Genomic DNA, 16,638 nt, shown 5'->3' with positions numbered 1-16,638 from the left:
TATTAAAAAAAAAATTCTAAACCTATGTATAGTGCTTCTTGTTCCTTGGTGATCCTTACACTGATGTAATGGTTAGGAATCAAACTTGGGCCACTAAGTTGTATCCTGGACATTGAATTTACTCCTTGCAGAATCTTAAAATTTAAATGTAAAACAGATACTTGACTATAAAACATAATTTTTCATGAATGAATACTGTAGACGCTGGTGTAACAACAAGCATAGGTGTGCTCTTTTGATCTTCTGAGGAAAGAAAACATTGAGGAGCAGAAGCCCATAGGATTTTAGGGTGGAAATGAAGTCAAGAAGAAAGCTTAGGGGTGTTGTTTGAGTATTCTTCCTCTGAATAATTATTCAGACCAGCCTGGTCAAAAGGTGCTGCTGGTGTTGTTGGTTTGAAAGTAGAGGGGTTGTCTTAGCATTAAGCTTTGAAGATGGCTTCAGCCTAGATCAGCAGTCTTAAGACATGCAGACCTTCCTTTTGTCATAGGAATAATGTTATATTAATGGTAATTTGATGACCTTGACCTTTTGAACACAGGCTTTTCTATTTTACCTCACAAGTAGGAATAATAATAAAATCTCCAAACAAACTAAAACTACTTGCATTTTCCTGCTTTCTGGAACTAAGGAAAGAAAGCAGAGTGGTGTGGGATTTTTGTTTTGCATTTTTGTTTGGTTTTGACTTGGTGCTCTGGGGGAACCCAGGGGTGAGGAGGGAGCTCACAGGCTTTTGAAAAATCAAGCCATTGACGTATGTCTGAGGGTGTTGAGGTTCGGTGGTGTGTTTCCAGGAGCTGAGCTTGCCCTCTGTGGTGACCACAGCTGAGAACCAGCCATCTCTTGTGCTCATCTCTCCTTCCAAATCCAGCAGAAAGAACTGTTAAGGAAATGGGATAAAATATCCATAATTCTGCTCCTTCTAGAGGTGGTCTGTCATGTTGCTTGATGTTTCAGCTCCCAGTGGCATAAGGAGGGCAGCAGGATGAATGAATTTAAAATTCATACTCGGGTTCTCCGTGTCGCAGCGTGATATGATGCATGAATATGGGAAACTATACCACTCCCTGGCTGCTCTTATGTTTGATTTCTGGGATTTGTGAGCTCAGTTTTTAGTGTGAAATAATATATCATGGGTGCTATTTGAATCACCATAATAGCTGAGTGCATCAGAAGACTTCTCATTTTAAGCATTGCCATCATAGAAGAGAAACAACTGTCCTGTGTTTTTCTGTTTGTTGTACTAGATTGAAATTATTGCTTTTAAAAAGGTGCCCCAGGTATCTTGGCTACGGTAGCGCTGCTTTAACGTAACAGGGTGATGCTTTGTGTGTCCTACGTTCAGAATAATGTTTGCAGAAAAATGCTCGAGATTGTATTTGTATGTCTTTCGCTGGCTTGTAAACTGTATTATGTGCTGGGATTGCTTCTTTGAAATTAAAATTCTGTGCTCATGTAGGAGCAGGCCTTTGAGGAATAACAGGAAGAATAGAGGTTGTATTTGAATTTACGATGCTAATGGTGATCATCTGCATTCCTTGGCCAGAGAGTTGCAGATTTTGGAGATTAAAAAAACATTCCAGCATTTTACTGGCATTATAAATAATCACACAGAGATGAAAACGTGCCTTTTCTTGCCAAAAGAATCTAGAAAAGCAGAAGATGGCAGGCCTGGATGCCCAGAAGAGGCCCTTGATGTTGGCAGCGCTGAACGGACTCTCGGTTGCTAGGGTTCCAGTGCCGGAGGACAGCCAGGATGAAGTCGCCAAGGTGCCAATGGATGAGAGGGTAAGATGGAGGCTCATGAAATGTTGCTCGTTGCCTTTGTTCCCAGCAGCATAAAGTTTCTGAAGCATTAAAGCTTGATTTAAAATGTGAAAAAATGTTTTAAAAGTTTTCAGAGCCATTAATGGAAAAGGCCTTTTGGTAGCTATGGTGTGTCTTTGGATGCTGACAAAGTGTTAAATGTCTTGAACGTTTACTGAAGTTGGTGAAAATTGAGGCTGCTCACTGTTTCATGTGACTGTACATTATCATACAAGATCAAGCTGTCAGTCTAACAGTTTGCACATTTTCCACTTGATCAGGCAGTCTTTCCACAGTGATCATCTGCAGATACCGTCTTTCATGTCCTGATACAACCAAGGAGTTCAGTTAAAAGTCTCTAATGGGATTAAATAACATTAAAAAAGTTTTTTGCCTCCTGGTGTTTGCACATGTGGGTGTGTGTATGCATATGGAACTTCAGAAATTAAAAACAGTTGTTGCCATGAAGATTTCAGAGACATATTAGTAACAAATCTCTCTGGCTTTCTGGATAGAAATTTGCAGCCTTGTGTTGTCTGGTATGCCGGCAACAGAACTCAACCTCCTCCTGTACGTATGTGGGGTTTCATTCAACCACAGAAATTGCATGCGTGCGAGTCTTTTGAAAATGCGGACCACATCACACTTCTTGCAGTGTGTTCTTCTTCCTGAAGAGATAAATTTAAGATATTTTTACAAGTATCTGTTGTGGTGAAATCACATACAAATTCATACTCAACCAGGGTAATATTTAGCATGTTTTTGCTTTTTTTGGTGTCAGGCTTAAAAAAATATGGAGGTAGAATGTAAAAATGTAAAAATTGCTTGTGGTTTCATTCAGTAGAAATGAAAGAGTGTGCTGTGTTTCCTCACATAAATGCAACTGAAAAGAGAAGCGAGTGAGAGAATGCTATGGGTATATACTGCAATTCAAACAACTGATCAATGTGTCTAGGGGTAAATATTTTTCCAGGAGGAATTAATGGATTGGTGTTCCTTTTTGTTAAATCTTAGTGCAAAATCTTGAAGAGGAAGTTGGAAGAGGGGATGGTGTTTACAGAATACGAGCAGATTCCAAAGAAAAAGGCAGATGGGATCTTCACCACTGCTGCCTTGCCTGAAAACACCGAGCGCAACCGCATCAGGGAGGTCGTCCCTTACGAGGAGAACCGAGTGGAGCTGGTGCCGACCAAAGAAAACAATACAGGCTACATCAACGCTTCACACATAAAGGTAAAAGCTTTCTTGAACTTTGCTTTGCAAACGAAGGTATGTTAAAGCTTTGCATTTGTGGATGCATAACAGCATTCTCTGTGATTCTGGGAGTTCTGAAAAGGTAGCTTAGTCAGAATGCGTCATTGTACCTTTGTGTCAGCATGGGCATCTCTAAACTCCGCTATCAACTAACATGCGTGACTTGATTTATTTGCTAGAGATTGGAAAGTCACTTTAGAGAGGCATCCTTACTTTTTATGTCCACCTCCGCCAGCTGGTTGTGGAGTGTCTCTGTTGGTTAATGTAGAAGGAGATGCAATGTTTCTTAAACCTCATGAAAATGCATTAGATCAGCCCCAATAACTCCAATGGAATATGCAGTATCATAAGATACAATATGTAATATCATAGGATCATGGTTGTCATGACCCTGTACCTGAAAGAAAAAGCAGCTAAGGACAGGGCAGGGAGATGTTGTTACTCCTAGAGAGGAACACAGTCAGGGTTTCCACCAGTGGAAGTAGTCAAGAGGGACAGACAGCTGCAGACAGACTTTGTCTGCTTGGTCATTACGTGTTCTGATAATCAGTCCAAATAGCCTCGTGGGCCACTTGGGGAACACAACAACCCATGCAGCATGATCCCTGCAACCGAACGGTGCAGCCTGAAGGAAATACTGCACAAAGTTTGACTGAAATATTTTTGCCATTTACTGGCATATAGGACACGATTTTTAAAAATCAAGGATGTAGCTCCATGTATGTTATTTATTTATTTATTTATTTATTTATTTATTTATTTATTTATAAATCTTATCCTCTACCCTGAGTAACAGCACTCTTCTCCCTCAGATGATAGATTCTCTCGTTGTCAGAGAGGCTATCTGCTTTTTCTCATTTTTGGACTCCAAATTAAGACGAAGTAGTTCAAAAATAACAAATAACACATGCTGCTAAATTAATATTTTCCTGGAGTAGAAGCCTTTTTAAAGTTTAAAGAGACTTGCTGGCCTCCTTGGTTGTGATTTACAGTCTTAAATCCTGTTGATTCAGAACAATTTCTGAACCAGGACCCTGGCAGGTTATCACTTTTCTACATAGCCTGGTAGGTAGCAGATACTGAGTTTTTGTATAATCAGACGTTGCTATGATGATGGATTTCTGAGCCAAAAATTTTTCATCTACTTTGTTAGGAGGCCAAAACAAAAAGAGATTCCTGACATAAATTATGCCCACAAAGCAATACCAGCCAGAAAACAATTTTCCCTGGCCAGTTTTGAGTCCACATTTTGCCTTCTGTGTCAGTGTTGGACACACAGGCATCTCACATTCATAGAGCACCCAGGAACGTTTTAGCGCATGACAGTCCTTCCAGTATTTTCCTCTCACACTCATAATGGCACGTACATAAGCCAAGCAGATGTGCTTTTGCTTAGAAGGTAAAATTGCATCTGCAAAATTTACCTCGGTAGCGCAGTGTGTGTGTATGTGTTCGCGGCCCAATATTCAATTTTTAATATCCTGCAGTCAGGGCATTAGAATGCAGTAAACATTCCAGGCATCCCATTCCCTTCAGACTATTTATGGTCCTTCCATACCATGTGCCAGGAGGCTGGATATTTGGACCAGAAGTCAATAGACAAAGAAAACTCCTCTATCATCCTGAGAAGATCCGTGCCTGGAGGATTCCAGATCAGTCTGCGAGCCCTATGGGTTTTTTTTCTCTGCTTATTTACTATTGGCCTTTGCTGTTAAGATACTAAGATTCTCATCTGTACCAGAGAGACAAATTGTAATTAAATGTATGGATTAAGCAAAAAAATTCTTAAGACTGTTTCATCTGACTGTTTGGATCAGGTCAGTACCAACTTCAAAAGCTCAGTAACACTAAACCAGCACTCACAGCCGCAGATGAGCATGGAAGCGCAAGACCAGGCGGAGTGTGCAATGCCAGGTAGTGCTGTGCATTTTATATTCATTCCCAGCTAGTACAAGAACTTGAGGAGTCTACCTGCATTGGTCTTGCAGATTTTAACCATCATTCGCAGAGGAGAATGCTGCATGTATGAAATAAGAAAATAAGCTGGTGTACGAGGCTGAAAACCATCTTCAGTGCAGTGAAAAATTTGTTATCATACAAATGCTGTGCTAGTTACAGGTGCAAAACCCCAGGTAACTCAGCTTAATGAACAGCTGTTTGAATAACAGATAAATTGATTCTATTTTTGAAAATTTATTCTAAGGCCTGTACTTCAAATGTAGTATATACTTAGACCTGTCAGAGTTATTGATTGCTCCTTGTAGCGTTGTCTGCCAGCACCTTGATATTTATGGATGTGTCAGCATTTCTGTTGTAAATCTTCTTCTCTGGGATTTATAACTGAGAAGTGGCTCTGGGTTAACATGTGGAATTAAGAGGTCTTAGCCTGAGAAGGGAAAATATTTTAACTTTCCAAAATAATTAGTTTGTCTGGGTCTGTTTTTTGCTGGTAAGCACATTTTTAAATATCTAGTAGCTCTAGAAGTGGTTTGGCTTTTCACCTAAAAGTTTGAAAAAAATTCTTTGTATAAACCTTTCCTGATGTTTAGCAAATAATCTGTCATAAAATAATAACTTTGTATGCTCAAGTGATTTCTTTTTTTTAAAAAAAAATTGCTTAAGTATGAAGATCTGCCTCAGGTAGAGTGTTTTATACTGGTTAACTCCAAGGTACTGCTGGGCCTATTCAGGCCATTACATAATTTATAGGGTATAAGTCTGTGTGTTAGTGCTTAAAAAATAATTTCATTACGTGTTGTCATGCAAATACTCAAATATTTCTATAAGATGTGGTTAGTAATCCAAATATCTATTGGGAAATAGACTTACAGAACTACAGCTTTAGGTAATTTTAAATTTCACATGGCATTTGAAAGCCATTTAATGCACTGGATTAACTTTATAGTAGTTTGCAGCTTCTGAACTGAAAAACCCCAGATGAGTGAGGCAGAGTAACTGGAAATGACACCTGTCTTGGTCTCATCCCTGGCTGGCAACCAGCCCATCTGAGCTCTGTGTTAGGTACAGTGTGGGGACAGAACTGCACCCTCTGGGGACAGCTTGGCCACATCTTCAGCAGTGATCAGTGTAGTGAGAGTCGGTTTAAGAAACTGGATTTTGCCTGAGTGGAAAATAATTGAGGGAGGTCCCTAAGAGCAGAGGCCTTTAGCTTTCCTCGTGCAAAATCTCATTTCCATTCAGACTTTCTACAGCACTGTGTGTTAATTTGAAGCAATGTGGTGGCTTTTTAATGTATATAGACGCTTCTCTGGTGCTCAGGTTTTCTTTCGTCGTGGATCTGTCACCAAGCCCAAGGAGGTCAGTCAGCTGCTTACTGGTACTTAAGCCATATCAGAAACCAGACCTTCTTCATCTCTACAATCCAGATGCACTGGCAAGAAAAATAAATGACATTTTGTTCAAAGCTTTATGTTTAGGAGCATCAAGAAAGGACTTGGAAGCACCAAAGATTGTGTTTTGTCAGATTTACTCTTGTTCAAAACTTTGGACAAAATTGGAAGAACAAAGAAGTAAAGGTTTCGTGATGGTCTCTTTTGTTTAAAGGGCAGTTCTTTCACAGATGCTGCTGAGATTTTGGGCACTGACTGTATGCTGTTTTTCTTACTCCCAGGTCACTGTAGGAGGAGAGGAGTGGCACTACATTGCTACCCAAGGGCCTCTGCCACACACATGCCATGACTTCTGGCAGATGGTGTGGGAGCAGGGGGTGAATGTTATAGCCATGGTCACAGCTGAAGAGGTATGTAAAAGCACAGAATACATTTCTTTCTGATGCGAGCAGAACTGTTATCATCACCTCCCACTCCAATAACCTGTTTTTTCTATCAACAACCCTCTTTCCTCTTACTCTGTTTGAACATATGCTTGTACTGCTATAATACTATACTTTGTAGTTTTCTGATACTCAGTTTGGCAAGTACTAAAGCGAAACAAGCAGAACCTGCCCCTTCCCCCTGCTTCACTTCAATTTGGCCAAGCCAAACAAAGATGTTTCCACTGGAATGTGAGAGCACTGGACTACTCCTGGTTAAAATGACACAGACTTCCAGCCCATCCAAGGCCAATTCTGCATAATGTCACCCTTATCAGCTGAAAAGAGACCAGAAGCTGTTGTTTCCGTAGAAGTGTCCATGTAGAAAAAAAAAGAAATCTTTTTATTCTTATGCCAAGCAAAACAGTTATTTCTATTGTAGTCCAAGAACTATGTGCTATGTTACAAAAACCAGCACACATTGATAAGTAACACTGCATTCTGATTTATGCCTGGTTGCTTTTAGCAAACACAGGGAGTGCCATAGCACATCAAGTCACTGTCCAGGTCCCAAGGCTGATCAACAACAGATACTTAGAAGCTGAAGAAGAGAATCTCCTTCTATTTAAAGAAGAGGATTCCTCAGGAGAAAATTTACCGAGGTGTTGTAGGCAGTAGCTGGCTTTTGCCGTGACACAAGAGTTAGTTCCTCAAGCATGTTTACACTTAGAAATATTATATGGCTGAGAGTTTTAATGGATATTTTCTTTACTTTGTGGGATGTTCTCTGCTCTTCCAGTAGTCTGAAATAAGAATACTTGGTTTATCTGCAGAGTTTTATGCTCTCTCTTTGTAGAGAATTATAATTGCAGGAACTAATGGCTTTTCTTGTTTATTGTTAAGGAGGGAGGAAGAAGTAAGAGTCATCGTTACTGGCCTAAACTGGGCTCTAAGCACAGCTCAGCCACTTACGGCAAGTTCAAGGTGACAACTAAGTTCCGCACAGACTCCGGCTGCTATGCAACTACTGGTCTGAAGGTCAAGCATCTTCTCTCTGGACAAGAGAGGACAGTGTGGCATTTGCAATATACCGACTGGCCAGACCATGGGTGTCCAGAAGAAGTCCAAGGCTTTTTATGTAAGATTTCTTTGATTTGCATTATAAAATACATCCAAGAAAAAGCTACTTACACTGAATTCAGTTCACTGTACCTAGTTAGAGCTGGGATTGATATTAAATGCTTATTGCTGTACCATAGAAAGGCCTCAACTAGATTGTGCTGCTTTGCTCTGATTTGGAGAAAAAAGTGGGATTCAAGATGCAGGAGCTAAGATGTTTGAGGGTTTTGGTCCTGAACGATCTGTCATAACAGGAGGAAAATTCAGAAGCAGCAACAGTGCTAAAGACTTGGGAAATTTTAAATAATAGGATATCTCTGCTGGCCGAACTCTCGGTATAAGTTGTTGCCACTTCCTGGCTACCCAATGAGTGTAGGTGGTACAAGGCTGTACACAAATGTGATGAGAGAGGTTCAGACGTTAGGGAAACAGGGCACAACTTCTCCAGTTTCATAGCAGGTCCTTGTTGCTGACAGCAGCATTCAGTGGTGCAGACGCATTGGACTTGTTGCAAAAGAGCATGGAGCTCCATCATACGTGCAGTACGTCTGAACTCTCTGCCACTCTCCCAACCGCATGTACCCAGGCAATGGCAAGGGCCTTCCCAATTAAATGTGGTCTCGGTTCATGCATTTCTGAACTGACAACGATTATATTTACCAGTAATGAGTTAATAGTGCTTCCTACTTTTTACCAAGTAATAAACACTACCATATTCAGTAATAGAAATTCAACCATTATTTAACTAAAGCCACATCTCTGGTGCTACAGTAGGGCGTGATGGAGTCTCTACGTGGTGCGCTGATGCGCTAGAGATGCTTGCCCTTTTAATTCCTGCAAGTTTTGCAGCTGCAGCAGCGTAGCTCTGCAGCAAAGTCCTCTCTCAGCAAGGCCCATTAGCTCCACTTCAGTCTTGCCACAGCTACAGTCCTTCTGTGATCTGCTCTCCTTTGCAGCATATAAACTTGATGTAAACAACACGGTCTGCTTTTCCCAGGTCTGTCATCAAGGTAGAAAATAAAAATGATGTTTTGGCTTTTGCCATGGGCACTGTCTTTAAGGCAAAGCTATTGCCCAGTTCCTACTTTGTTTCGTACTTTTTGCCTCCTGCCAACCCGTGTAGCTGTGGTTGGGCACGGCAGTAACTGGAACCTGATTGACCCCATTTCCTCCATCCCATTGTTTGACACCATGTAGAGTCTTGCTTCACTGTGTGGATTAAAATTTAGCTTTTCTGATGTTAGTAGGCCTCCAGCCACAGCTTGCCTGTGTCAAAAGGACCGCTTAGGCTGCAGGGCCATAACCCCAAGAGTCAGGGCAGGAGAGCTGAGCTCAGATCTCATGTCACCCTCTGACTGGTGGGAGAGTTCTGCATGTGGATGTATCTGTCTGGGTGAGGTCCCTCATCTTTGCCATGCACCTGGACTATGCTGGAATGATGTTTAGAAGTCAGAGTAGGAGTTGTATTTTATGGTGCGTTCTTTTAACCAGGTGAGCTTCCGGTATGTCAGGTTCTCTGTGCTGTTTGGCAGTAGAAAGCGTTGAACAGCACCAGGACACCCACACAAGACAACTGTTCTAGATATGGCTCAGGGAAAACTGAGACGGTGAGCTCCCAGAAGGGCTCGCAGCTGTTGAGAAGGAAACTCTGAGCAGAGCAGTGGGTGAGATTCTGTCTCACTCAAGAAGGGAGGGAGGGGGAAGCAGGGCAGCTGGGTGCTCGCTTCCCATCTGATACGGGCTTCCACAGGCAATAGTTTCAATGGGACTTAAATGTTATTTTGATCCCAGCCTATTAATAGCAGGAATTGCTGTTAAGTAATGTCTAGAATCATCTGCTTAGGGGACCTGGAGATTTGCAGAGGGGATAAGAGAATTTAATTTTTTAGAAGAACTATTTAATTTAAAGGAGCAGACTCCCAAGTAATAATTGACACCCAGCTGGTACTTGCTGGATTCAGTGCTGTTCAGTGCACTTCAGCCAAAATAATGAATATGTTGTAAAAAAAAAAAAAAAATGAAAATTATTGCCACTTTGACGAAGAATGACTTTTCCGTATTCTTTTTTTTCCCTAATTTTTACGTTTAGACCCATAGATGTTTGCAACCTTGCCTGCATTTTATCTTGCAGCCTACTTGGAGGAGATCCAGTCGGTGCGTCGCCACACCAACAGCGTCTTGGACAGCAGCAACACCTGCAACCCTCCCATCGTGGTTCACTGCAGCGCGGGGGTGGGCAGGACCGGCGTGGTTATCCTGACAGAACTGATGATCGGGTGCTTAGAGCACAATGAAGTAAGTCGGCTTATTTCTCAGGACAAACCCTGAGCTTGTTCCTTGACTAACTAGCTACATTTCTGAGGTTAAAATTAAAAAGCTTTATTTCTGTTACCTTTGTAAGACAAGGGCCTCAAATGCAATGGGCAGAGATTTCCCATGGCACATTACTTGTAGTTTCCTGTTGAGTTGATGTTATGCATTATTTTGATACATTCAAAATTAGGGTTTTTTTCTCTCTTTTAAGAATTTAGTCTAATTCATACCTGTATTTAATTAACAGTCTAGAGACTGCATGTTTGTGAGGACTACCTGAGAGAGGCTGGGGAATAATGTCAGCTTCCTTGCTCTTTTAACTGAAGTTTTCTGCTATCTAAATTAATTCCTTGGACTCCCTCCTCTCTCTTGTCTTTATTCCCATCTGGAATGAAACCTAATTGTGTCTTAAGAAAGAGGCGTGTGTATGTTGGGGAATCTTTAGGAACTGCAGCCAACATTACCAGACTAGTAATAAAGTTTGGAGTTAAGAATAAGAACACTGGCAGAGAAACCATATGTAGCAACTTGCTTTTCATCTGTGTCCTGTGTCACTGGGGAACCGTCCGGGACATCCCATCTTGAATAGCAATGTGCCACACAGTTTCAACACAACAGCCATTGCAACTGGGGATTTCTGTTGCCAAAGAAACTGCTTAAAGAACAAAACCTCTTGTAGAGATAAAAATGCAGCAAGAGTGACAAATAGATGTATATCATCTGTCCTTCCCGTTCATCATGAACTGGATGAGTTGCTTGAAATTCAGGGAGGACTGGATGTACGCACCCGAAATGCTCACCTGCTTTCTTGTGTTACCATAGAGGAGGTACAGATTGGAGCCTTTCTGTGCAAGGCACTCTGCAAAGTTCAGCTTTCTGGCTCATTCAAAAACCTGAGTCCTAAAGCAAGCCAGTACCAGGGCACATTTCTCTTCATCACTGGTTTTTAGAAAGATGATGCAAGAAGTCATTTTTTGTTCTCTGCTCTGTTAGCCCCCTCCAGCAGCTCGTTACTCTGTAGTTACACACTGAGATCCTGGGCTCAGATCAGCTGAGATGAACCTCCTCTAAGTCTGAGCTTCACTAGAAGCGAAGCTGTCCTGTTGAGCTGTGTCACAATTTACACTTTTTTCCTTTCCTTTTTATTTGGGGGTGGGGGGAGGAAAGGGAAGAAAGTGTGGGCCAGGCAGAAAGGACAAATAGGTGTGTGCTTTGGGAATCCTACAGCTCCCTGTGCTGACTGCTGCTCAATAACTGCTCCTGTGTGGGGCAACGGCTCTGACTCTTGAGCCTTCTCGCCTTCTCTCCTTATGGCTCGGCATCTGGAAGTGACTGCTCCTGCTCTTCACGCAGCAGCCGTGAAATTTCTGCACGCCAGAGGAAATCTGGATCGCGACAAGAGCCGTGAGCAGCCGTGTAGCTGCTTTGTCGTAACCTCTGCCTGCTGCTGGCGTGCCGGGAGCACACGCAAACAGCTCCGCAACGCGGCCTGGCCACCTCCCATTGTCTGCGGTTTACAGAAGTCACCTGTTCGGCAGAGAGCAGCTGAGTAGCAAGCGAAGAGAAAGGCAGGACCTCAACATCAGAGCAAGGGGCTGAGCCTTGTCATTCAGAGGAATTCTCATCAGCTTCAGTAGGAGCTGATGGTAGTGCTCAATAATAAGGGATTTCTCTGGTGTCTCTTAATTAAAGCATTCCTTTGTCTTGATGAATGGTGAAAATCATCATTAATATTAAAGACATTTTTCCTTAAGGGCTTTGTTGCTCTAGATTGTACTAAGTTAATATGGAAAGTCTGCAGCAGTGCTGGAACTAAACCCACAACTCTTAATTTTGAGGTTTAGGTAAAAAGCCATGATTTTATACAGCTTCAGTCTCCGTGGCTTCTGGGCAATTGCTGCTTGAGTCTAAAACTCTGTATCTCATTGCAGGGATATAGTTTCAGTAACTTGCTGTATAGCAAGTAATATGTCATATCATTACACCCTTACTGCTGTAGACACGTAGAACAAGAAAGTCATTGAGATCGTGCCCTACCAGCTTCTAGTTCGGACTTGGCACTGGGACATTAACTCATGATTGCAGCTGCAGTGCGTTTTCATACGGGAGATCTTTTAGTTTGGGTGTCAGAAATGAGTCACATTTTCGCTTGTTCTTTTTGCAAATGCCACCTTAGCAAAGCATCGTGTGTCTCTTTTTTTTGGCACGTACGCTGTGATGAAGGCGAGTTTGAAGATTCTGCTCACCTGGAGTAAAATGCTATGTTGACTACAAATAGCGAGGTCGAATAGGCAGGATGGGTTTTTCTTTCAGTTCTGAGATGAAGTCAAAGCCTAATCCATTTTGAGGAGGTGCATGCATCACTGTGTGCCCAGAAAAAATCGCCACACTGCTGACAGAGGATTGTGATGCGCAGGTCGAAGCTGGCCTGAGCTTTTGTCGCAGTTGCTCAGGTGACATCAGGTTCTGTGTGACTCTGCTCAGCAAAGACTTTCGTAAGCATCTGAGTCCACGGGGAGAATTTCTCCGAGTTAACTGGAAGGAGCTCACATTTTGCTTTGCACCTCTTTGAAAATAATAGGACGTTACTCATCACATATCTTTACGCTTGTTGACTCTCTAGAGATGTCCTTTTAGAAAAGCTTGTTGGAGTATGTGGCAGAATATTTAGCCTTGTTGTCAAAAAGCGATAGTGTATGAGTTAGGGCTTGTTTACATGGAATGGAGAGTCTGAGTTTTACATGTACAGACAGAAATGGATATGCAGCTTGATTTTTATTTTAAACTTTACAGGAAGCTTCCAGTGTGCATGGAACCCGACTCTGTGCTCAGCTGCACCTCCAAGGGTTTGCAGCAACCTTAATTTGTTTCTCTGTCACTTGTATGGGCATTTTGCTGGTAATATTTCTCGTCTCAGCCAAAAGGCTTGCTAAGTTCCTTTTTTTTTGTCTTTCTGGAATGGCAAACTGGCATTATAAAGTGCAGTTTTTATCGCCTGATAGAATAACTGTTCTTCAGTTTTATATCTTAAACTGCTCAAGAGCTTCCTCAAAAATAGCCTGAATCTTAGTGCTTGCATTTACTCCTGCTATAGAAAATTTGTATCCATCACCTTGGGTCGTATTACACGCTCTTTGAATTGGAGCCTGGCAGGCTGAGCTTCACGGCTCAATGACTCCTGAACGGCTCCTCGTGTACCTGTTGTAACAGATAAAGCACAATAACATCATTGGGGTTTTTGCTCCCTAAATGCAGGAGATGTGATGGTAACACCTAATGAAATTTGTGGTCGTTTCTAAAGCTTTACCTCGTGGGCTTCTGTTTCTCACAGCTCGTTAGTTTTTTGATTTGGATGGTGACAGGGTGCCTGTGCGTGTTCCCGATGGGGTTAGGGGGGTACTTGCACAGCAGATCTCCTGACCCATCCCTGCTTACTGTGCTCCAGTTCCTGCCGCAGGGCATTTTCAGGGCATGCAAGTGAATTTCTTTCAGATGAAACAAAGCTGGAAGGTGCCTTCTTGGCGAACACCGATGTGTCCCAGCTGCTAGGGGATGTTCAGTAGACAGCAACAGAGCAAGGCTGGCCTGAAGTCTGCAAAACATGGCTTGTGGATATGGGGTGGTTGTTTCACTTCACAGAGGTGTTTCTTCTGGAGTGTTATTTGCCAGCATAAACTTGGCTGTGGGAGGCCAAGTGTCAGAGTTTCTGGATCTTTTGGTGACAGTGAGCTGGAAGGATCAGTAATTTGCCTGCACTTTTAATTTTGTCTAAGGAACCTTTGTTCTTACGATCCCGATACCTACTTGCCATTGGAAAAATCTTTCAGATCCTTCCTCTGTAAATAATTTTAGCCACGGATCAGAGCACAGCACACAAGTGGCTGCAGGGCCAGTTGATGCACTTAGTGGTAGAGTGAACAGAGCTGTATAATCTTGGCTGTTTAAGTTTTGTAGTAGACCTTCCTGATATATCTAGCCTTTAACCTGAGGTAATACAATATATTTGGTTTATTTTACTGAGCTGAAAATAGGTATATCGAAGCAGGAAAAACTCCAGAGAGAAGCAGCCTTTTATTAGGTTCAGCTGATGACTGGCTGCGAGATAATCAGTGGTACACAACTGGAAGACAATGGCAAATGACAATGGTCATTTGCCCATTTACATCAGTCCAGAAATTCCTGTAAGCTTTAGTGGGGAGAGCATTGGATGCACAGTGACCTGTAGGTACTACTGTCATACTCCTTGAAAAGAAGGTTGATGAAAGGAAATGGTAGTATTTCACCATGCTTGGTTATAATTCATTATATTATATAACTACAATAAAGTTCTCTGGTTCAGATAACTGATATTTGAGACTGATTGTTTGATTTAATGAACTCACATACTTATGCTTTTTTGTTTGTTTGCTTTTCAGAAAGTGGACGTTCCTGTGATGTTGAGACACCTGCGGGAGCAGAGAATGTTTATGATCCAGACCATAGCCCAGTACAAGTTTGTCTATCAAGTGCTCATCCAGTTCCTGCAAAACTCCAGACTTATTTAATCTTTTTCAAACATCCCAGACCCAACTTTGTGGATCTGACTGAACCTTACTGGTGAACAAGGGGAACTGCCTTGACAACACTCTGTGCATATATTACGCTTTTGGAAGTTGTCTTGAAAGTAAGGAATTATTGTTCTTTACTAGAGTCTCCCGTGGATTATTTTATACAAGACATAATTTATTTTTCTTGGGATAACTTGTGAAATACTTTAATAACTTGTAAAACTTATAGTAACCTTCAAACTGAACCACATTTGACATGACTGGTCTGCATTGTAACATGTCCATAAGGAAAGCAATCCTTTGTCCAAGTAGTTTTACTGGCTTTTATTTTGCTGCACTGCTTGTGAAAACGAACATTTACTGGGCCGTGGGCTTTTTCCCACAAAGAACATTTTTGGGCCCAGATATGTGGCTTCCATAGTAGAAACAGGACCTGCTAGATGTCAGCTACAGCTCTGTAGGAGTGGAAGCTGAGGGAGCACAGGCCTGGAGCAGGGAGGCCTGAGCCTCTGCACGTGCAGCAGGACGTGTTGCAGGGGGCTCAAACACAGGACCTTGTGAGGGCGGACAGGTTTGGGTGCTAAACTGTTTAAATTGCACACTTATGGTTTTAGATTATTCCTTGTAAAAAGCAGTATTGGATCTTTTAAACGAGGCCTTTGCTACTGCCTGTAATCCTTCGAGGGCTTTATAAGAGCTGAAGGAGGGGTGGGTAAAGTGCAGTGACCCAGAGCAGGATGGAGTCAGGGAATGAGGCTTTCTGGTAAATGGGGTGGCCTGTGGGTTGAACAGCAGAGGGATTTCAACTAAAAACAGCTGAAAACAGCTCAAGCACCTTCTCAAGAATTACACTGAAAGTTTTCTTGCCCTGGAGGCTTACCTCCTGTAGGAAAGGAATCTCATGTAATTTAGGCATTTCCAGTTGCCTTAGTTTCACATCTGAACTCTTGTCTTCAGCGCTGTAATAATTTTACTTTCTAGTCATTTGAACTTTGTCAAAATTATCGATATGTTATTTTCTCCATATCTGAGATCTCCAAATTAGTGACCCTTGAGAGCTTTAGCTCAGCGTCTGCCTTGATTCTTCCCCCATCACTGTCGTGTGGTTTATGAAGATATGGAGCAAGTCTGCCTTTCAGTACTGGCAAACCTCACTTGTTAGGGTGGTTTTTGTATTAAATTGCACAGATCATCTCTCTTCTCTGATTGCTTTGGATTCTCCCTCCCACTTTTAATTATTATTTTATCCTGGTAGCGTTCAGGGATTCCAGTTAGGTTCAAGAGAATGTTGTATAAATACATAAAGGAAATGTAGTCCTTGCCTTGAAGTTTACAATCAGAACAGAAAAGGGAAACAAGCCTCCTCCACTGCATATCTAGGGCACAGATTCTCAGCTAGCCTGCCCTCAGCCGACAGTGACGTCTGTGGCAGATAAAAAATCCACGTGTCCTGTAAGTATCTCAGCAGTTAGACCGGTTCTCCTATCTCTTCCTCACCCTGTGTACCTCACACTGGCCAGCTGTTTTGCACAACTTGGTGCATGCCCCTTTCTCCAAATTGTTGATTTCACCGGAGTAAATCGCCTTATTAACTATACTGCAGTGTGTGCATGGTAGCGTTTACTTATAGTTAGTTAGAAGTGATAGTAACCGCACTTTAAAAAAAATTTAAAAGGAAAAAAAAAAAATCTTTAGGAAGTTGTGGTGGGACTCCCGCTCTGTCATTCCTGGTGTAAGAGATGGAAAGTTCCAGCACGGAGGTTGCTCCCCTCCTCACGCATCGCTGCCCGCTGCCACCCTCGGCCATCCCCTCCAGGGTCGCATCCC

The 16,638-nt window shown here is 42.2% G+C and overlaps 1 protein-coding gene across 1 annotated transcript in view; it reads left to right on the top strand.

Moving 5' to 3' along the window:
* Positions 1 to 15,119, top strand: part of PTPN14 (protein tyrosine phosphatase non-receptor type 14) — a 113,931-nt gene extending 98,812 nt beyond the window's left edge. Inside the window, exons 14-19 of the mRNA XM_005502759.3 lie at positions 1,645 to 1,788; positions 2,821 to 3,039; positions 6,692 to 6,820; positions 7,736 to 7,970; positions 10,083 to 10,246; positions 14,680 to 15,119. Of these exons, the coding sequence (XP_005502816.2) occupies positions 1,645 to 1,788; positions 2,821 to 3,039; positions 6,692 to 6,820; positions 7,736 to 7,970; positions 10,083 to 10,246; positions 14,680 to 14,808 (1,020 nt within the window). The 3' untranslated portion in view covers positions 14,809 to 15,119. The remainder of the gene's footprint in view (positions 1 to 1,644; positions 1,789 to 2,820; positions 3,040 to 6,691; positions 6,821 to 7,735; positions 7,971 to 10,082; positions 10,247 to 14,679) is intronic.
* The last annotated feature ends 1,519 nt before the right edge of the window (positions 15,120 to 16,638 follow it).

The sequence above is a fragment of the Columba livia genome, chromosome 3, assembly GCF_036013475.1.
Source record: "Columba livia isolate bColLiv1 breed racing homer chromosome 3, bColLiv1.pat.W.v2, whole genome shotgun sequence".
Lineage (NCBI taxonomy): Eukaryota > Metazoa > Chordata > Aves > Columbiformes > Columbidae > Columba > Columba livia.
The sequence above is the reverse complement of the archived record's forward strand: the minus strand, read 5'-3'. Positions and strand labels throughout refer to the sequence as shown.